The 27,140-nt window shown below is 40.2% G+C and overlaps 2 protein-coding genes across 3 annotated transcripts in view; both read left to right on the top strand.

Annotated features, from left to right (window-relative positions):
• The first annotated feature begins 768 nt into the window (after positions 1-768).
• Positions 769-10,214, top strand: ndc1 (NDC1 transmembrane nucleoporin). 2 transcript variants are annotated; one of them, XM_018753196.2, is made up of 18 exons: positions 769-899; positions 1,689-1,809; positions 1,927-2,028; positions 2,126-2,300; positions 2,416-2,548; positions 2,700-2,808; positions 2,997-3,048; positions 3,445-3,577; positions 3,903-3,995; positions 4,090-4,171; positions 4,552-4,716; positions 4,900-5,163; positions 5,643-5,755; positions 6,202-6,252; positions 7,271-7,334; positions 7,693-7,793; positions 7,907-8,067; positions 8,480-10,214. In XM_018753196.2, exons 1-18 carry the CDS (start codon positions 861-863, stop codon positions 8,541-8,543), a joined length of 2,022 nt encoding a protein of 673 aa, XP_018608712.2. In that variant the 5' UTR covers positions 769-860; the 3' UTR covers positions 8,544-10,214. The 2 variants fall into 2 exon arrangements, with proteins under 2 accessions (XP_018608712.2, XP_018608713.2); XM_018753197.2 differs by lacking the exon at positions 6,202-6,252.
• A 1,657-nt stretch (positions 10,215-11,871) lies between these two features.
• glis1a (GLIS family zinc finger 1a) overlaps positions 11,872-27,140 on the top strand; it is a 91,880-nt gene continuing 76,611 nt past the window's right edge. The window contains exons 1-2 of the mRNA XM_029250042.1: positions 11,872-11,953; positions 12,190-12,501. Coding sequence (XP_029105875.1) covers positions 12,228-12,501 — 274 coding nt within the window. The 5' untranslated portion in view covers positions 11,872-11,953; positions 12,190-12,227. The remainder of the gene's footprint in view (positions 11,954-12,189; positions 12,502-27,140) is intronic.

Raw genomic sequence — 27,140 nt, forward strand, 5'->3', positions numbered from 1 at the left:
CTATTACTGTGTCACCTTGTGTTGTAAGCGTGTGTGTGTATTATTATATCTATTTAAAGATAGCTGAGCGCAGGGGGCTATGTGGACAAGACCGTCTCTGTTTTAACCAAGTCACTTGCGGGGAAAAACGTGATAGAATCATCATGAATCCATTATTTTGCACACTGGCTTCCATTATGGTTTATTTAAGACATTTTCCCAGCGCCGTCGATGGTTACGAGATGGTCACTCTGATGCCAGTCAGAAAAAATATTTTAACTATTTTTGAAATATTATAACATTGTTGTATTTGTATCTAAAATTGTTCCGCGTCAATGACAATTTACACTCGTGTCGTGAGTTAAATATTGACTGCTGAAATTGGTGCATTCGACTTATTCATCTTCAAGATCTATATAAATGATTAATTGCGCATTTAGCATTTTTTAATTGTTTCTGACGATTATTTATTAATAGTATTTGTTATAAACATATGGATAGACCGAAACGCATTTCTGTTTTTTTTTCTTAATTACACCAGGAGATTTAATTGTGTAAAAACTGTATAGAATTTTTATTTAATAACGATAAAGAAACCTACATCAGTTACTTTTGATATTTCAGTTTGGTATACGTTTTTTCTTCATCTGAAAGAATTATTTTTAATTAAAATTGCACAGTTTATTCTCATGTCTGATGTACAAGTTTTTTTTCAATTTTTTTTTTCCCCCCTGAGTCAGGCAGTATTGAGGGCAGTCCCGTGCTTGAAGGTCCTCGGAAGGTCTTTTGCGTGCGAGTGGCGCGCAATGGGAAACTGGAGTCTGTGAAAGAAGAACCTGCTGCCTATAATATCTTCGTTTAACATTTAAACGTGTATTAAAATGTTTAACTCTGAACAAAACCATTGGTTCGTTCGTAAGGTAAGATAACAAGCGACACAGCTGTGTTTATACACACTGGAACGTAGCACTACTAGTAGTTGCCATGTCGCGGACCCGGCGTCTCTCTCTGTCACCACCATGATTCACGACTCACACTCTTATAGTGTCAACTAAAATTTTTCCCGTTTTATTCCTTTGAGTTTGAAGCAGTTATTAAAACAGTCTTTGTTTGTTTTTTTTAGTCTGCTCATTTAAAGACTTCCCAAGAAAACCTCCTTACACATGACTAGTAGTCGGTCTCGGGTAGAATCATGATTTAGTAGCGAGAATACTACTGACAGTACTGAAATAACTTTTACTTTGCCAATGTCATTATTAAGTAAACACTAGTAGTTACATTTTTATGACCTTGCTTTCCTCATTAAATTGATCTTTAACGTCTTAGTGGTATTGAACGGTATTGGCCATGAGGCGATTTAAATTTTTTAATGTCAGTATGTTGTTATTGCTGTTGAGGAACTCATTGAATTCTTATGCTTCTTCAGGTAGCTCTATGAAAAATTTTCTGAAGATATAGACCTGGGTGGTGTATATTGAATTTAAAACAATGTTGACAGTTACCAAAAGACAATTTAATAGGTAATTTTGGTAACTGTTCTTCATAGATTCTTCAGCAGTGTCATTATATTGATTTGGTTATGGATCTTTCGTGTAGCTGTTGTTCTGCTGTGTTTTTTCCTTGTAAAGCTGCATTATTTACACCTATATTTCGAATGCATTCTCCCAAAATATGTGAGCTCTTAGTGTTTCTGTACATGTTGTTTTAAGGTGATATTCTGGAGAGCTGCAGCCTCAGTTGCATGGTCAGTCCTGCTGCTTCCAGTTACCACTGCACTATTTGCATTCCTCAGCAGATTCAGTTTATTTCACCCTATCCAATGGATATCAGGTGGGCAAATATTTATTGAATGACTCTACTTGCTTTGGTACAATGGCTTATTTTTTAGTATTAGGCAGTACTCCTTTGATTGTTAATGAAACTATATTGTTTTTCCACTTGTTTCAGAATCCTTCAGCTTACTGTATGGGTCGTATGTGATTTTCTCCCTCGTTCTTCTCTGTGGAGTTGTTCTGGTTGTTGGTGTCTTCAATCTGGAATATTATACAGGTGAGTTGCTGAGAAAATGTGAAAATTGCAAGTGTGTCTTTCTTCTGGAAATTTAATCACATTTAAACCTGCCCGTGTTGGATGGCATCTCTTTCAGTGGTGCCCTCTGTTCCCTGCACCAAGATTGCACTCCTGGGAAAGGTGCTCCACCCCCAGCAGTCTGTCCACTCACTGGTGCACAGCATGATGGGAATTATGGTTACTTGGTGTGCTGCCACCATGATTGGTGGCAGATACTGGATCCTAGCTGCCCCATGCAGTGAAGAGGAGGGGTGAGTTTTCTGAAGTCTTAAGTGTGCCAGATTTTGTATCTGAAGTTATCCTGTTTGTTTCTAAATGAGGTAAAATTTTTTTTAAATTTTGTGTTGGGTTTCTTCTTTTTTGCAGTGTCACTGGTCAAAAGATGTGTCTGAATGAGTACTATTTGTTCTTCTTGTTGGCTGGGGCCTTCATGGGCTACAGCTACAGCCTCCTTGGAGTGGTCAGAAACATGAACTATGTGTCTTTTCAAACCATACAGGTACCATACTATTTCTGCACTTTAAGGACTGCTAAAATTGATGTCTAGTACTAGGGTCAGAATATGTGTGCAACATTTCATCACCTACAGTCCAGATAAAATCTCTATCAAAACTCTTAAATTCACTTGGATAACATTTTTTTCTTTTTAGCAATGTAAATATCTGCGCTTCAAGGGGATGTTGCCACAGGTGGTGAGATACAGTGCAGTTCAGTCGCTGTACTCGGTGCGGAACTACTGTCTTTTTTATTTCTTTTTTGGTAAGGAGCAGTTTTTTATCTTCTGTGTTTTAGACAGTTTTGGCATTTTACAGTTGGCTAAACTCAATATCCTGTTTTCTCCACTGTTGTTTGAAATGACTTTTTTCATTAACTGCTCTGTTTCGTGGTGCTTCACAGTATGAATAAAATGTGATCACTCATGTTTTGTTACTTTTTCTTCTCTTTAGGATACATTCCCAGGGCATGGATCTGCACGACACTAAACGTTCATGAAGACAGGTGAACTATTAAGCATAGTTTAGTAATGATCATCAGATTTTGTCATAAGTATTAAACATTTGTTCTGCATCATCACTGTGCAAAATTTAATATTTTGACCAATCGTCTGATTTTTGTGTTCCACACTTACCACTGTATTTTTAATTAAATGTATTTTTAAGAAAGGTAAAGGAATAAGGGGTACATATTATTAACTGAAAAATTTAATTCATAATACTGTAATACTGATTTGACCAGAAAAATGTTTTGGAGTAAATGTCCGTGTACACTTGCTCTCCAGAGACTGAGTTTGAGGCAGTCTGTACTGTCTTGATTAGAATCTCATTGAAATGTTTTTTTAGAATAGGTATTTGCCCACTCTAGTTCAGATTGTTTGCTGCTTTACACAAAACACAGCTCCCTGCACCGACTAGACACGGTGAGCGGTCTGCTGGACTTCCGCTTACTTTACCACCTGTGGCTCAGTGGCACCTTTCTCCTGCTTACCTGGCACATCACGTTGCTGCTCTTCAGGATTTTCATAACTGAGGTTTGCTAGACCTATTCACCACAACTTTGAATGTGTTCTTTGGCTGCAATTACATTTGCCTGAGAGTCTATTGTCCATCAAGGAACAGTAGTAGACCACATGGCATTGAACTGCACATACTATTTTTACTCTCTTGTGCAATTGGCATCATGTTTTGTACTGCTGTAAGATTTTTTGACTGGTAGATTGTTTGAAATTGACATCAGAGGATGTACTGTATAATCATTTAACATAACAGTCCTATAAAAAAGGGCTGGGATAAATATTAATTCAGCAAACCAGCATTTTAATATACTGAGGAGTTACTTTTGTTGTTTGCTAAAAGGCTTACAGCTTCCCCGTGCAGTCCTCATTTTCTGAAGATGTTAGTCAGTGCCTCCCAAAAGTCCTTAGTGAGAAACAACCACTGATTCTAAAGGTAAAAAAATACCTTGTACAACTCTTGGCAATTCCAGTTATTTCCAATCTGTACTACGTACCTGACTCTCACAGTGACCTTTCTGTTGAATCAGTTCCTAGCTCTGCAAGATCTCTTTTTGCTGTCCCAGCAGTCCCTGTCACGCAGAATGGAAGTGTTCAGCCTCAGTCAGCCTGGTACGTGCTCAATCAAGTAGACTCAGTGTTCAGTTAGGAGTAGATTTTCTGTGTGTAGAATTCTAAACACAGGTTGCTTCCATTTTAGCCAAGACTTAATAATTTTCTCTGTACATATGAATGTATTTATTAGTGCAGTGCTGGATTAAAATATGTTCTTTCAAAAGTGCCACTACTATAGATACACATCGTTATGCTCCTTAAGGAAACTTTCAGAATTATGTAACTGGATGCATTTTAGAAAGTGATTTTTTAAAAAATTTTTTTAAATGATAATAGTCACAAGAAAATATAACATTATAAATGAAAGAACAGATTCCAAATCTGCGTTATCAGTATCAGACATTCCATGTTGTTTTCCCTCTATATCATGTTGGCAGGAGGCCACCCTCACAACTGGAATGCCATATGCAAGGAATGCCTGTCTTTGCTAAGTGACCTGTCCCAGAGGCTGGTTGAGTACCAGGAAGTGGTAGCTTCCAATGGGAGAGCCCGACCCCTGTCTTCCCACAGCGACCAGCGATCCACTTCCTCTGAAACCTTGGGTATGAGGTTCTTGTTACTACTAGAGCTTGTCAGTGGTGGTGTGCCTGAGTTATATTGCCTTTTGTACTTCCCGTGTTATGGTTTCTCTGTGCAGGAGTCTACCAGCACTTTAATTATCTCCTCTTTAATGAGCTTGCAAATTTTGTCCATTGAGTCACGGTGACAGTGTTGGGTTGTTGCAGTAACTTCTGGGACGGAGGAACAACTACAAACACCACAACAGAGTATTGGGCTGAAGACCCCATCCTCTGTGTTCCTGCGCTCCACGTCGTTGGGACTGCATACCCCCATGACTGCACCTTTCACCCCCCGCCAGGAGAGTCCATTCTCTTCCTCATCTGTAAATCGTTTTGTGGGAAATGTGGATCCCTCGTCTCCCTGGTATGGCTCGGTGCAGAGCCCACATGTGATGAGGAGGGGTCCTAAACTGTGGACGGCCTCCACAGGTAGGTTAAAGTTTGCACATGTTCTGTTGCATCACCTGCAGTAACATGTTTACAAGGACTTTTAAATACAGAGGGTTCTCAATTTGCATGAGAGTCGTGTTCTAGAAATGCACAAATATTTTAAATAGTGGATTTTAAACAATTTTTTTCCTTTTGAAAGTAATGCTAAAAATGCTATTTTTGTCTTTTTAGTTGATGAAACTGAATTGAATACATTATTTTTTTCTTTAATTTTTTTGCAAGCAGACTTCATGTTGTCGTGCTGTTCAGCATATTCTACATGTCAACCTCAATTTCTTCTCATAAATTTTAATTTAAATTTCTGTAACTATGCTCTGTACTGATTATTTTAGTTTTGCATACTAGGTTGATCTGCACTTTCTGTTGGGTGAAAGAAAAATTTTCATTTGTGTTCCACATGTTCTGCACTATAAGGCGAAAGCTGAAATTTTTAAAGGCACGCTGCTGTTTGGTTTTAGGGTCCCCTCCTGGCAGCAGTCTTCCACCATCCCCTACAACTATACCAAGTCCAGTGCCTGCTGCCCAGAAACCGGGACTTTTCTCACTTTGGCTTCAGAATCGGCAGGAGCAGGTTTGTTCTCGTTATTCTGATCTGTGTGTGGCAAGCTCTCTGCTTTACATGTGCTAAAACGCATCTTTCTGTTCTCAAGGAGTCATTAGCCATAGCATTAGAGTTAAAATGTTAAAATATAGGCTTTCTTGTAACCAGTCTGCTTCTTGACAGTGGGGTAGGCCAGTGTAGTCTATGTGGGGCCCAATGTTTGTGTCATTTTCCTGCCACAGCCCGTTTTTCAGGTAAATTGGTGACTCTGTTGCTCTTAGTATAACTGTGTAACATTGCTATTTTGTGTTAGTAGGTAGATAATTGTGTCTTAGTGTATGTATCATTGCAAGTTTCCTTGGACAAAGATGTCAGGTAAATATGAATATTAACAATAAAAATGCACAGTTGTGTTGCTGCAATGAAGTAGGACATTTTACTTATTTGTTTTTGCACTCCTAATTGTTTTTGTCTAGGTCAAAAATTTCTTGGCTAGGAGGGTGCTGATAATGTATTTGTTTAATAAGGTAAGGCAAAGTGCATGTGGGTGGGTGTGTAGACCTGACCTCAGACAGCTTGAATTCCTGTATCCAAGAATCCGTGTGACTCAGTCCTCGAATGGACAAAGCTGCTGCGTCACAGCAGCCAGGAATTACTAATCTAGCCAAGATCCATTATCATAGCCCCCCACTCAAATTAAAAGTGCCTGAAGGGGGGGATATGTGTCAAAGCAAAGCCATGGTCTTTTTACTGCTTTAGATACACTTTGAGAAGCAGGCTTGAGAGGTTCTGACAGGAGTTCAGGCTGAAATCTCTTCTGTCTGGTTTGATTGTATGGCCCTTGCATGGGCTGTTTTGGATTTAGTTCTGCTACGTTGGTTTAGTTTCTCTCTGTCATCTCGTGTGTGCAAACAATTGCATCTTAATGAACCATAAACTTATTTGCTCTGTGTGTCTTTTCTGTACATTCTCATCAGCATGTGCTGTGGTGACAAATTTATTTGTGCAAATTTAATTTTTTTCTTGCTGCAGTAACATATAATTGAGCATAAGATTAAATTCTTTGTTTCCACCTTTGTCCTAATCACCTGCAATTTGTTGTATGAAGTATTTTAGTGGAAATGTTAAATTGAGGCCCGTTTTTTTCCTTATTAAACCTTATTAAAGTTTTCTCCTCTATCTATACCACTAATCTCAGTTTGCTTCTTCATCTTCCCTAAAACTTGGCTCTTCCTGAGAGTTTCCATGGAATCTCACTAGAGGACGAGGCTGTAAACAGTTTAAAAGATGTTGTGAAAAGTTGACATTTTACTTCTCTAACCAAAAAATGCCAGACTTCAAAAAAGTGTGTGTTTATAGCACAAATATTTGAGTTGCTCCGTCATTTCTGTTTTGAAATTTGCTCTGCCAGCCTTTTTTTTTTTTTTTTTTTTTTTTTTTTCCTCCCCCCCCCCCCCCCCTTCAGATCAGGTTAACACTTTCAATCCATTCCGTTCAGGAAAATAAACGAGCTGATGACTGGGATTCTCTGTGTTTTCCTTGCAGCTTCCAGAAGCCTCCAGCCAGGCCCTGTTTGCTGACAGCCAAGCTCACATTTGGGCACTGGAAGGTCTGAAAGCAATTTGTAACAGTTTGTCATACCAGGCCATGCCAGTTGGGTCCCTGCTTCTAAATAAATGTTTGAATGTTTACTCCAGTCTCCAAGTTGTTTTTGCATGTTTAGAAATTAAAAACCGCTTAGCCACTATGTTACTTGGCACTGCTTTAAGGTTTGCAAGCTTCTTTTTACTTTTCTTTGCCCTTTTGAGATCATTATTGTTGTAATTTTCTTTCTGTTCATTGTTTTTTTTTTTTTTCCCACTCTTTTGCATTTCTAGTTCCTTTCACATTAAAACTCTTGCTTCATGTCATTTTTTCTCTTTCTCAGTTTGGGTAAGTATTTTATTCATATTTTCAAACTGTTGTAGGACTTTCAAATCTGGTGGCTGCTTCATATAAAGAAGACAGATTTGGAGTTGTGCAGACCATGCTACCTAGCATTCTTAGTACTATGCTGTTACTCCAAGAGGTAAGCTTTCAAAAAAAACATAAATAATAATTTGAGCCATACTTTGAGGTCAGGTTGGACATGGTCAGGACTTCTTCCTGGTTAAGGCCAATGCTTTGCTTCTGTGTGTACAGGCTGTTGACAAGCACTTTAAGCTGCCTCATGCCTCCAGCAAACCAGTGAGGTCCACGTGCTGCCTGGAGGACTCCACCTTTAAGACACTGAGGTTCGCTCTCCGAGCTGCCTTAAAGACGGCCATGTACAGGATCACGGTCACCTTTGGCGAGCACTTACAGTAAGGCTCCCCTCTCCAGAACCTTTTATCTCATTTGCTGCCATTCAGGTCTGCTGTTGCCCTGTAGGTGAAAATGGTTTATAAAAGGGCATGTTATGAATTTTTTTTTCTTAAAATGTTTTGTCCAGCATAACTTTCATGTTTTAGTTCTACCCATATGAGAAGCTGGGTAATTAATGAAGCAACTCAGGCCAACTACATTTCTTAAGATCATAGTTGCATTTTTTTTTTTTTTTTAAAGGTAATTGATCCAGTTCCACCACTATACCCTGTAGTCTGTAATTGTAATCTTAATTTTTTGAGAGGCATGACATTCTGGAACTTGTCATTCTAGATTGTACCTACTGACCTTTCAGATGCATCATTTCTTTACTCTAATGTGCAATGTCTTCCCTTCCCCTTGTTTCTGCAGTTCTGTACAGATGTCAGCCGAGCACCGCAAGAGGCTCCAGCAGTTCATGGAGTACAAAGAGTAACAGTGGACCCCAGCTAGTTTTGCACCCTTTACCCTTTGCTTCCTGACTACATGTGGCTGCTTCTCCTGTGTGCAGTAGGAATTCTCCTTGGGAATGTCTTGCTAGAGGTTACCTGTTGTGTAACAGCAAAGGTGTCTTACAGAAGCAATGGGTGATCGATCTGATCTTGGGTCCTGGGATTCTCCTAAGGTGCTCTTCACAATATATGCCTTAACTGTGCTGTAAAGCAAGGCTCTTAATTACATACTGAAATAAAACCACCTGTGCACAGATTTTAGTCCTTGGACACGAAAAGATTTTTTTTTATTGGAAGTAACTGACTTCATAATGGAGGTTTGGTGGTAATTTCCATTGCATTGAAAGTTTCCATATGCATAAGCCTTGGAAATATCACATTTTTGTTCCAAGGATGTCTGATGCTAAATATCCCATGTTTTATATAATGAATAAAACTGTAGGTGGAGCTCTTCAAGTGTTATGCAAGATAAATGTTTTTAAGTGTTAGGTACAGCCTAATGGACATTTCTTTAAAATACATTTTGCAGGCTAAAACTGTCTAAGAAATTTATTATATTGTGGACCTTTTGTTTACACTTGAACAGTATAAGTGACCACACTTAACATGTGGAAGTGTGACATCTTTTTGGAGCATTTTTGTGATACTGCATATATTGGATTTTTGAGTTTCACTTACCTTGTTTAGTAAGAAAACAGCAACTTGAAATGCGTATTGTTTGTATCTGAACAAATTAAAAGTTGCCTTTGAGAGGTTTTTTTCCTCCTGTATGTGAGAATGGTTGTTGTTAAAGTATGCATTGGGATACACACATTTGGTTTATTTCAGTGCATATTTACCATAGGACTTATTCCCGACATTTAAGGGGAATCATTTCTGCCATCAGAGAACATTAACGGGTCTAGGGCTTTTTTGGAGTCTTCCCTGGAAATTTCATGGGTTGCTTATCTTTTTTCTCACAGTTAACATGTCTGTCAGTAAAGGCTGTTGTATTGTGTTCAGTTGGATTGCATGGTCTTTTTGAAAATGTTTTTCTAACAGAGTTCTTGTAAAATATAGGAGGAATGGATTTTAACATGTTATAAATATTCACAAGGTGTTGAACATGCAAATGGAGTAATATCTCTTGCGTTCCTTCTGTGATAAATTCATGATCTGAAGAGTACTTTTCCTCATTGTGGTAGCTTACACCTCCATAAAGAGGCCTGAATGTAGGTGCCTTTAACTGAAACCAAGGATTAGTCATTGATGAAGTACAGTGTATGTTTGTTTAATTAAACTGTGTTTTTCTTACCATCGTTCAACCTTACACATTGTCGAATGAGTCAGTCCATTTGTCTGTATTAATTATTTTACAAGTTGTTTAATTTTCGGCTGCACCTACAAGGAATTCTAACCCGCTCACTACCTCCGTGTTCACGAAGGGATGCGGGGGATTTTTGCGGGACAGCAGGGGGCGCTGTAGATACACACAACTGTGAGGGTGAAACGTGAAAAGCTGAGCTCGTTCTGTCATCCTTTCATGTATGAACAGCCAACGAGCCACGTGATAATGTACGCACACGAAAACCTTTAAAGTGCAAAAAAACAAAAATTCAATAAACATTTGTCTCAAAAGGTCCTCTGATCCATATGTGGTGACAAGTATTTGATAATCGCCGGGTTGTGCGCTGCTCCGGACTCTCACCGTCACTCTGAAGGCTGTTAACTTGAATTATTTCTGCTGTAGTAGCTTGATCATGGTACTTACTCTGATGTACGTTACCAAGAATTCGCTGCTGTATAAATAGATTAATCATTGTAAAATTTACTAATATTTTAAGTTGCCTTGGGAAACGGTGAGATAAATGAAGAGTTGCAACAAGTTTCTTTACGTACTGCAAATGTTACATTAAAGTGAATGCCGGGAAATTACCCATTACAAACCTTAATAAAAATATAAAGTGTATGAATGACAAGAGAGAGTGTGTTCCACTGATGTTATGGATGAGTGACCCATTGTAAGTAGTGTATCTAGCAGTGTAAGTTACCTTGGTGAATAAGGTGTGTGGGCTAGTAATGCTACATAGTATCTATTGTAAGTCGCTTTGGAGAAAAGCGTCTGCTAAGTAAATAAATGTAAATGTATTAAATATATATTTACTCAAACATTTTCTACCTCTTGTACCATTGTAACCATTTTTGTAGTTCGTTTTTTTTCCAATGGAGTCTATTTTTACGCCAATCTGCTGTTTGTAATGATTAGACATACGTTAAAATATATTCAGTTTAAGTAATTAAAATATTTTCTCCTGTTACGTGCCTACTATCTGTTAATAAAATAACAGTTTGTTCCAGTACAGTGGGCTATGCTTAAGGCCGACTGTCCTTCATTAAATAAACTTTTTAGATTCGTATTGTTCGTACAAATTATGAACAATCTATTTTTTTTGTTCTCCCTTTAACAAGATTTTGTTATAAAAGCCACATTTCAGCGCAATGTTCCGTTTTCTGTGTTTATAACTGGAGCAAACCACCAGAAATGGGCTTTGTCATGTCAAAACACAACGTGGACCGCAGGAAAACAAACAGTCCCATGAATGTGCGTCTTTATTTCATATTTTAATGTGGTTCAGGATGGCTTTGTGTTGATGGTAATGGAAAGAGACCGTGGGAATCGAGTCCAGCGCGTCCACTGTATTCCATTAGGACATAATATTAAAACATCGAGTTTTTCTCTAAACATGCGCACAATTTATGACATTATCAATGTAGTGGTTTAAAATTAAACAAAGATCAGGCGAAACATGCTTCTTTTCTGACCATTTAAAATGAATAGGTGCTCGATAAAAACGTATTCATTCATTCTTACCTAGTAGAATTTATTCCACAGTGCACGTGATGATATGTCATTGTCTAATCGTCCATGGTGGATAAATTATGCAAATAATTAATGCCGGTTTAATAATAAGCCTTTGGCAGTTACTCAGTTGTCACATCTGCGTATATTCTTGCTTTTATTGCTAGTTTTTATCAATTAGTTCACGAGGAAACGCTCCAGGCGTACCGTGTGCTAAATGACATATTGACTGCGCTTTCGCACAAAAGCCCTCCTTCTCTCGCCGATCCGCCCTTCTCCGTCAGTGAGTATCATTGATTGGGCCAAGGACGTGTCAGTCCGTTGCTTCTCTCCGTTTATTGGATGAGAAAGGTGTCAGTCAGCAGGAAAAAAACGCGTGCTTTGAAAGTTTAGAAATTGATGCTCCAAAAAGTGAGGATGATGAGCGCTGAAGCTGGAAAGGATGCTGTGCGTAAAGACGCAAAACATTTACACTCTTTTGGACGGGGAAGACTTTTATTACAGCGGCTTCTTTTACCTTTTTCCTTTCCTCACCGCGTCCAAGCGTTTGATAAGGTAGGTTTTCTTCAGAAAATTAGTTTTTTTTTTTGAAGAATCCACATTTTTACCCAAATCATGTCACTGCAACATCATTCACAATACGCGCAGCAATAGCGTTCATACAAAGTTCTACAGAACACATAAACGGAGTGTAAATGTTGTACAAATCTGTCATTGTCTTAAATTGGTGGGATTTACTTGGCAGTGCTTACATGCATTAATAGGTGGTCAAAATTCACGTTTCGCTGCAGGAAGACGGTCACGCGGGGGGCTTTCTGGAAGAGTGACGATGCACACGGGCAGATCCGAGGTCTCCATGCAGAAGTCATCCTCCGTCTTAGGACTGCTCGGTCAGCATCAGGCTCCCGCGCACTTCGCCGGCTTCAGCTTCTCCGTGTCCGCGCATCACTGCGCGAGGAGAGCGGAGGCAAGCGCGAGCCCCGGTGACCACGCGGGCGACCCGCACGCGCCGAGCGCGAGGAGACCGGCCGTCCCGCCGCAGAGCCAGCAGCGCGCGAGGAGGACCCCGCAGGAGCGCTTCAGCCACGAGTCTGCGCAGCCAGGTGAGTCTCAAATCCGGACACTTCGCACTTACTTAGCCACCCCTATCGTTTTCTTTTAATTAATTGTCTTTTTAAACAACTTTCGCCCTCAGCGGACACTGACTTAAGTTTGTGGCGGTGATGCACACCTGTTGAAGGGCGGAAGGGAAATTAGAGTAGTACTAGTGTACCGTACGACACGGGGCAGCAGATACTCTCCTCAGACTCAGTGGTTCTGTTCGCCTTCCGCTACTGGCTTCGAGTCGGTCCTCGTAAGAGGGTTGGTTATCTATTATTTTAGGTCATATCTATCTATTATTTTTTGCCACATCGGGTAAAGGTGTCAGATAAAGCGAAGCGAAAGTAAATAATACACTCACGGGAAGAATGCGCTACCCGCGGCTCTCGAGCCCTCGGACACACATGATGATGGGGCCCCGCGCCGGTTCACCTCACCTGTGCTGCGCGGCATTGCGGACACAGGGCAGTTCGCTCCTCCACTCCAGCACATCCCTGTCTAGTGTCTTAACTTATCATGTCCTCCTTTAATATCCCTTTTATTAAGGTCTGTTCGCAAGTGCATACGAAATTGCAAACCGAGTTGAGTAATTCCTGAGTGCATTCATATCACTGTTACTGAAAAAATAATAATGAAATTTTAATGCCACTTATTCATGGTTAAAATATTGGAACAGAAGACGCGTTTTCTATCAATTGCCGTTTCAGTAATATTTTTCTGTTGTTTTTTTGTACCTCTTCACATCGGAGCGTGAAGTGGATGTATTTTCACATAGACACAGCACATCAGTGACATTTTCGCACCCGTTTTCATTTGCTGCTGTGAGAGGTGAATCACCTGGAGGTGTGAATTGTGTTGCTGGGTCACAGCTTCCATATCCAACACGCTCTCAGTGTTTCACATAGAAAGCCAATAACCTGCTTTATCTGGACACATGTAAAATATAGTAATATGTGTGTTACTGCGTGTCTGTCACTGTCAATTTACAGATTGCCGGAAAAGTCATATTAAGGATAAAATTACTGTTCGATAAAAGGTTTTACTCACTATTCCCTCTAAGTTTTGTCTATTTGCAAAATTAATTGTGCAATTATTAAACAAATATAAATAGGAATCAAGGGATGTATTATTTGAAAGTTATTCTTTTTTAACCTACATTTTCATGGAATTTGTTAAAATGAGACTGATTTTCTGAACTTGGCTTGCTGGAATATTTAAAGTGGTGAAAATTATGTTTCTTGGGCTACTTGTTTTCATTGCTGTTATATTCATCTTTGATTTTATACATAGTTTGTAGTTTTATTTTATGCTTCATATGTAATTAAGTGCACCATACCTGCTCATAATTACTTTTTCTATTATTTCCTTTTGTCTCTGTAAATGTAACATTTCAAAATTCAGGTAATTTAAGATTACCTTAAAGGTAATACCTGCATCACATTCCAAATTCTATTTTTGAATGTTTACCCATGACTACAAAATAAACATTTCCAGTATATTATGATGCACATTAAAATGTAGTGCTGACATTGTAAAATCATCAGTGTATGTCAACGGAGTTAAATCATCTGTGTGGGTAGTTAGCAACACCAGAAAGATATAAATATTATTAGTGCTGAATTAGCACTGATTTTACTACACATCTATTATTATCAATAACTGCCACATTCATGTATTGCATTTGCAATTGCATATTGTATGTGCAGTTATACAGTATTTTCTAAATATATAGGGAAATGTATGGATTACTTAAATTTATAAAATTTGTTATCTAATAAAAGTTGTATATTTTAAACCCAATTTTGGGTATTATTATGTTCTCAATATTAATATTCATGACATTTATAGAATTTTGGACATTATATTTTAAGCCATTCATCCACTACTCTGCCATTGTATGTGATTGTTTGTGTATCTTATACTATTAAAAAAAAAAAAAATTGGTAGGAGGGTATCAGAATTTGTCTATCCTGTGTTTTATGCACCTACTTGAATGATGAACCTCGGTGCAGCAAGTGGAAGGTAACAAACTAGGTTTACTTGAGAGTCACATGTCTGCAGCCATGTCTGTTTCTCTTAATGTAATACATAAATTGTACTTTTGCTGAGATGTACTTTGCTTTGGACCAAAGCGCTTGCTAAATGAATAATGTAAATGGATAGGTCACTGTATTTTACGTGCCATTGCTAAGTGTGCGGAGGATTCCCACTGACGTGTGTATGCTGGTGTCACAGCAATATACCCTGAGAGAAGGTAGCTACGCCTGTAAAATGGTTTGTGTCTTGTCTCTCGACTAAACGTATGCACTGATTTGTATGCCAGACCAGGGGTGGGAAGGAGGGGTATGGTTGGAGTCAAACAAAGCAAAATTGTTTTCTGAGACGAAAAACCTTGTTCCCAATGGCTAGTGGAGATGTCGCTGGATCACAGAGGTGGTAGTTACTCTTCCGTTCTAAATGGTAATTACACAAAGCATATTAGTAATTACATGTGCCTTTTGTGAGAGGCAGCTCAGTGGATTTGATTATTATTTTTTTCCAGTCGAAATGCGAGCCACATGTGTCTGTGTGTGTAGGGGAATACCACATTTATAAGCTTGTGCATCGTAATTGGACCTACAACATTCCTGGGCTTCCAACTAAAATATATAATTTGAACATCTATATATTTTTCAGCTCAGATGCTTGAGAGGGTTGTAATTTTGTTAATGTTACTTTTATAATTATTATTACTACTACTTTCTTTTGAAGAAAAATGCTTTTGTGCGGTCAAGAGTATAGCAGATGTTAATCTTTGGTAATTTACGCTATTTATATTTACCTTTTGTATTGCTTAAGTAATTTTTAAGTTCTTTGAATTAATGACTTGATAGCTTCTAGCTCAGCTGATTGGGAGATGAATGTAAACAGTGGGATATTGCTTTTAATTTTGTCTTAACAGCTTGGCGTGTTGCAATGCAGAGGACAACATCCCAAGGGTCAAATTCATTTTTTATAATTGAATATGAGAAGCGGTATAATAAAAGCAGAAAATAAGATGGGCCTCAGTGTTCATCATTGTGAAACAGCATTCCCAGTGTGCACTCTGCTAGGTGTCCATATCAAGACTGCAGTGCAGGAGGTTATGGAAAGTTCTTCATTGTCTCCTTACCAGTTTCTGCTGGACTCACAGTGCCCAGCACCATTTTCATTGGCACATGTTTGTGAAACTGTGCCTGGCCAGACCTTCAAAGGTCTCAGGTTGGCTGTGGGTTTATCAAAGATAGTCCTGGCACCTCTGGACAAGCCGCACAACAATGCTGTGGCTGTTTTCACGGCTGACAACTGAGCATTGCAACTTCCAGATGTCCTCCTGGTACCTGGCTGGGTCACTCACGACCATGCCGAAGAGATTAACTTAAAAAAAACTGACAGGAGCAAGGAGAGAGTAGCAAGGAGTCCTGCCTCCAAGCTCTGTACTTCACAGCTGGAGTAATGGCTGACAGAGCCATTACTAAAACCTGAATACTCTGTCTCATTAGACTTCTCAGATAAAGAGAGCAAATTTTTTCAAAGAGCTCATACAAGAGTTCAGTCATTGGTGAGGTTGTCATCACATAACTTGTACTTTTTCTTATTTTTATTGTTCACACAAGTAAGACCAACTATTTTCTGTATGATCTGTGTATATCGTAAAGTCATGTTTTGATAAGTGTAATATTATTTCACATAGTTATTTTGGTATGATAGTGTACAGTTTATGGTAATTAAGGGTTGAATGCATATTTTGGGTATGGAAGAGCAGTTGTGGTGCACTTTAATCTACAGTGCTGCTTTTGGTCATGTCCTTAATGGTGAGGAAATAACTGAAAATATGTTTCCTTTTAAAATTTTTGCCCTAGTTTCCGCAATAATTTACTGTATGTTGTACTATTAACATGAAAGGAATTAATGTATGTAGGTATAGAAAAAACTCCACTTGTGGTTTAATAGAATAACTTTGGGAGCTATATAATACAGGAATAAAATTAAGCAAATTAAATTACTACATTTACACTTATTCATTTAGCGGACAGTTTTCTCCCAATAAACATAATACTTTGAGAAAACAAAAGCACACTATTGTTACAGTATTAAATCTGGAGCTGAATCAGTATGTAGTTACATTTAGTTTCTAATACATGACCTATTTCATTTACCTGCTATGCTATTATTAACTCATTTTAACTGAAGCCTTTGTCCAGAGCAGCTTGCAGTGTTATGGTTGTATGCTAAGATATCTACAGTTATTTGCTCATTTATATAGCAGAGTAAATCTTACTGGAGCAATTTAGGGTAAGTACTTTAATTAAGGACTATTGTGAGAGTGAGGATTTGAACATAGGTTTCTTGTGTTGAAGGCAACTGCTGTAACCACTATACTGTCTGCTACTACTGTTTAAATGGTTAAATGTTTAAATTTTTAAAAAAGTACATGGCAGATATTACATGGGTGGAATACATAGATTAATAAAATTAATGCTGTTATTTAGTATTAAAGTGTATGTGTTCCATTTAATGCATAAGAGATTGCCATCTTAATTAAAGAAATTTAAATGAATGATAATCATAAATTTGGTTAAAACTGTGAAAATAAAATCAAACATGTTTTTGCTTAAAGCAACAGATTAGCACAGACAGAAATTCTTGAAGTTATGCTGACCACACGTGTACATGAAAGGGTTTTTTTTTGTCTTTTAGGTTAATCTTGCAAAATACAACATTTCTCATATGACTTGGCCTTAGCATTTTATGTTTTCTTTTTTCCATGTGTCTTATGTAACTGTCCAGAGATAGAAAGATACATTTTTTTCCCCTTTTTTAACAGCCTTATTTTTATCTGTGCGAATGTGTCGTGTACTAAAGTAGGCCCTAAACTGAAATTAATACCATTTGCCTCGAGAGTCTGGTCTGATCAAGAGAGTCGAACCCACTTCATGTGAAGGTGTGTGTGTGTGTGTGTATGTGAGTGAGTGTGTCTGGACTCATCAACACTTTGGACACTCTGCTGGTTCTTCCACTGCTGTCTGGGCCGGCAGACAGAGCGGGCGGTCGGTCTGGGCTCAGGTTGCCCGCTGTTTGATTTGGAAGCTCTACGGCCAAAAACGTGGCTTTTTGCCAGTCGTAAAACTGTCCCTAGCTTTAGTCATATATTTTAGGACAGTTCTCACCATGGTCCAGGTCGGTTCATTTTTCCGTCCTGGTTACAGAATTGACATTTTCCTCTTGATGTGTGTTTGTGAAAAACAAATTCTGCATACACACATTAATGCAAAAAACAAGGCTAAGCCTTGCACGGTACAGATGCATGAATATTATTAGTAATATGTGACCTTGTCTCTGGAACATCAGGACACATTTTATGTATCCAAGCTTCTTAAATAAAAGGTAGTGGTGTTTCTCAGCAAATCTTGGAGTGAAGTGTTCCCTGGGGAAATAAATAGAACAGAAATGCTTTTAATTCCCCGACCTATGACAAACTTTATTTGTTTTTAAATGAGTATTAAAAACATTCTGCTGAGTGTAATGTAGACAAAAGCTTACTTTTACTTAAAGATAAACCAATAAAAGGCACTGTTGTTTAAATATGAGTTTAATACAATAATGTAAGAAGGGTATATGTTATGACATGCTGAAAAGGGAAATGTCTTTTGCCTTGTTGCTTGATAGTGTTAATGTGTTTTGCACATTTTGGGGCAGGCGCTCTTGATTCACATGTCCGCAGGGATCAACGTCACCGTGATTGGGAGACCTCGACATGGGGCTTGTTATAGCAGAACCAGAGCTCAGACCTGCTTGTCTGGGTCATAACCACTTAATTTCTCTTGGCCAAGCTTGTGCCAACCTGGTAATGACCCTCCAACTCTGAGCATGATGCTTCCCAATTTTGCGCCGGTTCCTGTGCAAAAGAAACTGTGGCTCGTTGGTGAAAACGGACACACGCGCACTAAGCTTTTCCTGTCCTTGAGAGAGGTGTCATGCAATGGTGCTGGAGAATAGGTGCGCAGTCCAAGCGTGTCCTTGACGACAGCCAGCGTCCCTCAAGGTTTGGGGCGTTTGGCTGCATTTCGAAGGCGGTTTGCCTCAGAGCTGAGCAGGCACTGAACGCCGCAAAACACTCGTCCCTAATAGAAATCCCAGTTGTTGCCTCGGCCACTTAAGGGTCGGGGGGACGGTTTACTTTGGAACCTGTAAAACTTTGGAAATGTTTTAGCTTGTGTAATGGTAGACGATATATTTTTGCAGGGGAGGGGGGTGTTGTGGGGAGAGGGCTCCTCACCCCAATAAATGCGTGTGCCCACCAGCAAGGAAAATATTGAATGCCGAAAGAAAAACACGTCTCCTCACTGAGGAAAAATATCCAGCTTGAAAGAACGTTTCTTCACCATCTCTCTTTCCTCACCTGCTTCAAAGGTACTTCGACAGGGAGGCCGGATGGAGGAGTCCACTTCCCATAAATTTGCTGACAAACCATATCGAGATCCTGAATCACTTTGGCCCTTGCAATTCATTTCCGGCCAAGACTCTTTGAGGGAGTCAGCATGAAGACATGTTCCATAAATTGCCCTCCCACACCCTTTCAGATAAAATGTACAAATTTGGCAGCACAGTCACCTCTTGAAAGGATGAATAATGGACTCTGGAGCATGGGCTGAGGCTAAATGAGAGAACTGCTATGGCAACCCCCCACTCCACACACATACACTCACAAAGAAATTCAAAACAAGTTGGTTTGGTCATTCGCCATAAAGAGGCACTGGCATCATTTCTGAATTCCCCCCAGCTGCCTCAGTTTCCTGTGTTTCACACCAGCCTCTGTGTTCTGGGCGCTTCTTAAGGAAAGTGGGGTAAAACTGAGAGAACTATGGGATTGGTGGTCATGTGAGGCTGTGGTCTTTCCTGAGGTTGAAAGAAGTTAGGACACCCAGAGGACCAGGTTAATGAGCTCCAACACTCATGGTCATCATCCGAAACATTCATTACTGCACTGCATATGCTCTACCTCGTTCCTCAACCTCCCTGTCCTCATCTGATTTCCATGCAAATCCTTAATTTATTTAGCAGACTCTTTTTTTTTTTTTTTTTTTTGTGAAGTTGTTTGCAGGTCGGTGCATACAACTGACAGTTGGCTGTTGGGAGAGATCAAAAAAATCTCTGCTCAGAGGGGCAATCAAGAATTTGACAATTTTGCTTTCACTATGGTTTCTTGACTATAGCTGTGGAGTAATGATAATACTGTTGCCTGCAAGCAGAATTTCACGCAAGTAGGCAGCAGATAGTATAGTTAAGCTCGTGTCATTTTAACCCGAAAGCTACCCGTTTACATTGCACTTCCTACACTGTTTTAACACCCTGGACTAAGGTATAGTACCAGTCAAAACTTTGACTTCACATCCTGGAAATTGCCATTTTCACAAGGCATTTGGATTACAGGCCTGATCAGGACATGAGCTGACATGTCTTCCCAGCTTTTCTGCAGCTGTCCTCAGATACATAGAACATGTGAATTGCCTTGCTTTCATTCTTCTTCCCAGTTTGACCCATGCAAGTATTGCCTAGATTGATCATGATGATACACTAGTAAAGTATTTACCCTAATATTGCTCCAGTAAAGCACACACACACATTGACTGAAACCGCTTTTCCTGAGCGGGGTCGCGGTGAACCGGAGCCTAACCCGGCAACACAGGGTGCAAGGCTGGAGAGGGGAAGGGACACACCCAGGATGGGACATCAATCTGTCACAGGGCACCCCAAGCAGCACTTGAACCCCAGACCCACCAGCGAGCAGGACCTGGCTAAGCCTACTGCACCACTGCATCCCCCTCCAGTAAAGCACTGTACTGTATAACAGGATAAAAATTTGTTTTTCACTTTGGATAAGTCTCAGTTTATTGCTAGTATGAATACAAGCTCCCTGGTTGTGTCACTGACTGCAAGTTTGTAGGTAGACAAAAATTTTTTTTAGCTGACTCTTTTCTGCAGAGCAATTTACAGTGTTAAGCTACTTACAAACATTTAGCCATTTATACAGCTGTTTTTTTACTGGAACAATTTAGGGTAAGTACCTTGCTTATGGGTATGACAGCAGGAGGGAGGATACAAACCTGCATACTTTGAAGAGAAGGCAGAGACTCAAACCATGTTGTCTGCTGTTCCTCATAAAAACATAAAATTTACATTTAGCTGGTGCTTTTTTTTCTTTTTCCAGAGCAACTTATAATGTTAAGCTGCTTACACTTGTTCACCCATTTATTTAGCTGGGCATTTTTTGACTGGAGCAGTTCAGGGTAAGCACATTGCTCAAGGTTACTATAGCTGGAGGTGGGATTCAAACCTGCAACCTTCATGTCTAAAGGCAGCCAGTCTAACCACTATGCCCCTAGCTGGCCCTGTGATATATCTTTATATCACTTTTATCTACACACTATATCTGTTTTGCCTGAGAGCAAAAAACAACACACAGCTTTGTCCTATTGGCTGATAGATGTGTGACTGGGTGTTGCCCGAGGAGCTCCAAGCCAACAGGCTGGAGCTGCGAGTCGCCTTGTTGCGGCTACGCAGCGGCATCCGAGCCTGCGCAGCTGCTCCCCTGATGTGCATGACTTCAGGAATGAGGTATGGATAATTCGATCGCGCCTGCACACTCTGACGTTTCACTGATTCATAACTTGGGAAGACCATTTTGTTGTGGTGTGGTAACCCGCCCCCGCTTTTAAAAAGCACATTCGCTAAGCAGGAAAGTATTCGGGATGGGGAATGTCTGTTTTCTAATAAATGCTCTCCCTTCAGCCACAGAATGCACCCTGAGTTTGGCGATGGAGTGTTCTTAATCTTCACACTGATCCCATCTGCAGATACGCGGTTTTTGCAAAAGCATAAAATTGATGTGTGTTATGTTGAGAGCTGTTGCTGTTGTTTTTACGTCAAACCACAGCAAAGGATTTAAGGAGCGAACTGCTGAAAGCTATAAACCCAAACAAAAGAAGAAATTCATTAATTTGTTTTCTCGCTTTATTTTATTAGTTGACTTTTGGAGCTGCACGCGTAGGCAGCAGAGCTGCAGGTTAAAGTTCCCGATGGAGAGCTCCTGTAGTACCGTTGACCACATTGACTCTGAACTGCCTCAGTAAATTTCCAGATGCATAAATGGAAAAGGGCATTTTGACTCAGCATTCATCTCTACACTTTCATTACGCATGGCCTGGTATTAATAAGCTGCATCTGGAGATGGATGACTATTCTGCTGAGCAGTGTTTGAAAGTAAATGCTCTCAAAATAAACAAACAATTATTCATAAAAGACGGGAGGTTTACGTTAAACGTTTGAAAGTTTTATATATTATTTATATTGTTTTTATAACCCGAAAGTAATGCTGAGACATTGAAAGCTGAGCCATTGTCGTTGAAACTAGTACGACTAATTGCCGAATCACAGCCGTGAACATGACAGCCAAGAGTACCACAGACAGTAAAGCTAGCGTTTCTGAATTTCGTAATAAAATATATTTTTAGATTAAGGCTTGGCATGTGAATTGCATGTAACTTTTCACCTGCATTTGATTTGAGAGTGAAATTTTTCCTCATTGGGGAAAAAAAGGCTCTTTCTGTGTTGCCTCATTGTGTTAACTCGTTGCTGACTGGTCTCGGAAATGCGGCGCGTGGGTGGGGGGAGCAGCGCACGGGGCAGCTAATCCTCCTCCTCTGTGGGAGAGAAGTTGGGGGCAGCACATGGGCCACATCTCCAGAAATGGCATCGACTCATGCAGTTTTAGGGCACTCCTTGCATTCAGCGGGGGTGTGGAGCCCGCTGGTGCGGCGGGGCAAGTCGTGTGCAGGGGTGCTTTTTGATTTACATCTCGCCTGTGGCACTTGCTTTCTTTGGCCCTGCCGGCAGCTTGTATCATTAAAGAAAAATCCTCTGCGTGGCTGTGAAATGCATACCCCGCTGCATGTCCTGTCCACAAGGGCTGCTGATCTTTGGAGCTGATATCACTTAAGCCAAGGTCCCTGGGGTGCCTTGTCTTTTGCTCTAGTTGGAGTTGGCTCTAGTCCGGCCACTTTTAGATTTACTTTTTCGTTCCTGAGAGCTGGGCCTTTACCCAGCGAAGTCGAACAATTTGTCTTTCCTGCGGCTGTGCCCCGCTGAGTGTCTTTTCCAGTAAAAGGGTGCTAGGGGAGCTTTGAACTGGTAGAGGTGTGGTAGACAGTAGTGGGTCACTGTCAATTTGGTCTCACCCATGGGTCAATGGACACAGAACTTAGCGATACTGTGTAGTCCCTCCCTCCATCAGTAGCCCGGAATCATGAGCTTTTTATTTCTGAATCAAACTTCCCGCATCAGCCCTCACCTAATATAATTTCCGGAACCCCTCCCCTGACTCCTTTTCACCATTCAGAATAACACTTAAATGAGTTATCCTGTGATTTTGGTACAGAGTCATCAAGAAAAAGTTAACGCCTAACAGAATTTGGGCATGTTTTCCACGTCAGAGCGACTTAACAAATAAAAGCAATACACAGGCAATAGGAATACGTGTCAATGTTCTGAACATATCCTTACCAAATTGCTAAGAGTCACATTTTTGCATTTTTTGCCTGTTTTGTATGAGTTTCTGAGGACAAACTGGCAAATAGCAGTATCTCGTATGTTCATTAGTTGAGAGCGGAAAAACAGCCGAGCGGTTGTTTTACCCCCTTTGCCGTGCCGCTGCAATTGTTCCAGGACGCTGCCCGTGAGGCAGTGCCCGCTCAGCGGGCAAGCTGATTGGCTGGCACCAATCCCAACAACTATGAAAGACACTATAAAGTCTAATAGCATGGTTTATAAAGTTTATTACTGGTCATTAATAAAAAAAATCTCAGGTTTCTGGTTGAATTAGTTGTTCCCTGTTCTTCAACGATGAAATCCAGCCACCATACAATGGTATTTTCATCTTGGAACTTTAACGTACTGTAATAACCACTTATGAGGAAATGCACATTCAAGCTTGTTGGAAAAAAACAATGAGTATACTTTTCTGGAGAACAGAGGAATAGTTTGTACAGGGTTCTTGAATGGTCTGACTGAGCAATTGTCCCCTGTAAACAAAGAGAAAACTAATATTGAATTTCTGTTTTGAATTCCAGAAAATCAAAGGGAGAACATTTGAAACAGAATACTGATGGTGAATCGTCTTTGCATTGTGCAACAATCTGCCATCTAAACTTCCTCTCATAAAATTAAGGAGAATACTGTTTTTCTTTACCCTGTTAAAGCGTTTCAGGCTTTATAGTGCATTATTCATGTGATGTGGAATTGGCTTTTAGAAGATCATCAGAACTTGGCGAAATCACTGTCAGTTTGGGTTTGTCTCTCACTTATACCGAATTAAGGCTGCGGTCGCAGTCTTAAGCAACGGAACATCTCATTTATTAAGTGATTATGAGTAAATACTTGATTTGCCTGAAAAGAACTGACAAAACCTCATCAGATTCAGTGTTTTAGTTCTGCTTTGAGTCAGAGATATTTCTCAGTTGCTGCAAAGATGATTTTGTGGCATGTGAATGAGGCACTTATTTACATACAGCTTTAGGGCTTAAATTGTGTTGCTACTGTTACCACTATTAAATATTCATGTTGTTACAGCTTAGGTGACTTCGCTGTATGGCCACATTTGGCATTCAGAGATCTGGGTTTAGCATATAGAAGGGAGGACGCTGGTCATCAGAAAGTCCACTTTACTGCAGGATTTAGCCAATTCAATATCAAATTCTACAGGCTTTTCAGTAGCCCTATGAGACATTTTTGTATGAGCGAGGACATGCCAGAGAAACATTAGCTGCTAATAAAATGTAGGAGCTAACTGTATGAACTGTAATCTCCCAGGCCCATATAGCTCTGGGCTATTTTTACAGACTTATATTTCATTTGAGATGAGAGCCCTTGTGTGGAGGTTACTGATCCAGTTAGGGGGAACTGTGATGATGATAAGGGTTTCCAAGCTTTCTCACGGCCCGGGTCTGCATCCTTACCCCATCCAATCACGTCTAGGATGGCCCCAGAGAACAGGGGTCTCTATAGCCTTAAGCATGGCAGTACCATTTCGGGGCACCACACATTTAGTGGAGGTCTATTAGAAAAAGCTGGCTTTTGAGCACCTGCTGTAGAGGACCAGTTCAAAATTTTCTGCTTCAAGTGGACCTCAGATTCAAATAGCCTCTCTAATAAGAGATACTCTAATATAATCCCTAGGACATTAAAGCAGTATAGACTGCTTCAGGGTGAAACTTTGCTTCATAATGGGAAATATGAGATGAAGACCCCATCTAACGATGAGATGACATGGTAGAAAGCGTGACCTCTTCACTTTGTAAATCTTGGCCAGATTTACTGGGTTAGTGGACTTCCGAACAACATCTGAAACATCTCCTTGTTTCTCTGAATCCTCATCTCCTCTTTGTCCACTAGTTTCCACTGGTGAATGCAGGTTGCTGTGGATCTGTGCTTTGCTGGAGGGTCTAGGGTACGTTGCGTGTCTACATGGGGGTGAACGTGCGACCTGCACCCACCATTGTAATTGAGGGGAAGAAGTTTTTCTGAGACTGCAGGATTCCTTAGGAAATAATTCAGCTCGATTCTAATTTACTGCGGAGGAGGCTTATGGCGGCAGACGTATTTCATGTAACACTGTGCTCCCCCCTATTTCATACCGTCTTTATCTATTTTTAATAGAACATAGGGGACTAGGGTACATTTCAACCTGACTTCTGGTTTGGATCAGGAAGGATTATCAATATCTTGTGCTTATACATGACTCAGAAATAAGAATCAGTTTTAGTTCTTTAGTCCTAGGATTTGTTTTCCCCCTGCATTTTTAGATTAGCCCTCTGTCTGCAGTCCAGGGGTCAGATTGCTCCTGCTGAGTTAATTGAATGTCATGGGTTGTCACAGGGTTATGACATCAGTCTAATTGGTTTTTTGGTTCAAATTTATCTCTGTTAGTCAAGCAGTGAAACGACATGACGCTTGTACATAAACATCAGACAGAACAGTAGAGGCCAAATAGGTGTGTGAATGAGCTCAGGCAGCTTGGAGGCAGCGAGTCATAGTGAAAGGGCACCGGCCTTCGGCTAACTTTGTTCTTTTCCGTCACATTGTGTTAGCCCAGCCAGTACTGCACTGGCACCAGCGTGGGCTTTGAGGAGGAGTCGATTACCAGAATTGGAAGAAACTGGGTGGCAGATAATAGAAGCAAACTGCACACTGTTGGAGAAATCAGGGAAGCTTGGAATTTTATTATTACTTTGTTGCTTAGTCAACACATATATCCAAAATGACTCGCAGTTTTACTCATTTATACAGTTGAGTATTTTACTGGAGAAGTTCAGGTTAAGTTTCTTAACTGAGGTCACTACAGAAGGGCCCTCTTCCGATTTCAACTCTGTGTTCTTAACCACTGCGCTACAGGCCGTTTCTGACATTTACCAGTGGTCCTTAACCACTTTTAGGACAACTATAAAGAAATTAAAAGCTTTTTAGTAATTGAGATTTGCTTGAAATCTGAATCAGTGCCATTAATTCCTTCATATGTGGGTGAGATCAGACTGCAGAGAAGGCTCTTCAGTCAGTGAACAGGCTACACATCCCATTTTTTTGCTCTGGGCTTTTTCTAGATATTTCATTTCTGAGTGGAAATTTCAGTTTAGCAGGCAATCCACTGCATGCTGTAAACATCCCACTCACAGATGATCCAACCATTTGCCCTGCGTTTAAAAACATGCAGGAAACATTAGCATAAAATATGTGTCATTAGTGTGCATAATGGAAATGATTGCTTTGCTATCAGATTCTGCCCGTTTGTCAAAATAAGTGGAAGAAGCTTTTTCTGACAGCCAGGTGGTAAAGAATTGGCTCTGGGCTTCGCAGCTGGATCCAGCTGGGAAATCTTTAGCTGCATCTTTTTCCCAAGACAAATTATTTTATTGTTCTAGCACAGTTGGTTTTCATTTAGTCATTTGACTAATGATAGATTAAACTGCGTGTGCAAAGCTATTCTGTGTTACAGAACACTCCTATCCTGAACAATGACTGGTACAGAATGACAGTCCAGCTAAAAATTCTTGATTCTTCTGATAAAGTAAGAGAGCTATGCTCAAGAAGGAATAAATAATATACTGCTGCTTTCACAAACACTGCTTGCATCAGGACATGACATGGAAAAGTTGCCCTTTTCTTAGAATCCTTGAAGTAAAAATTGAAACACTACACACTTTGTACAACGTAATACACACACACATTTTCAGAACCGCTTGTCCCATACAGGGTCACGGGGAACCGGAGCCTACCCGGTAACACAGGGCGTAAGGCCAGAGAGGGAAGGGACACACCCAGGACGGGGTGTCAGTCCATCACAAGGCACCCCAAGCGGGACTTTAACCCCAGACCCACCAGAGAGCAGGACTGTGGTCCAACCCACTGCGCCACCGCACCCCCACAATGTAATAATGGACCATATTCAGTTAAGAAATTCAGTGTAAAATCCAGTGAGGTATCATCTCGAAATGAGTTTGTCAAGTGTTTGGCTTGCACTCTTGGCAAGGTAGACCATGTGTAAAACCTCTGTGGATCTCACGTATGTTGC

Source organism: Scleropages formosus, chromosome 3, assembly GCF_900964775.1.
Source record: "Scleropages formosus chromosome 3, fSclFor1.1, whole genome shotgun sequence".
Lineage (NCBI taxonomy): Eukaryota > Metazoa > Chordata > Actinopteri > Osteoglossiformes > Osteoglossidae > Scleropages > Scleropages formosus.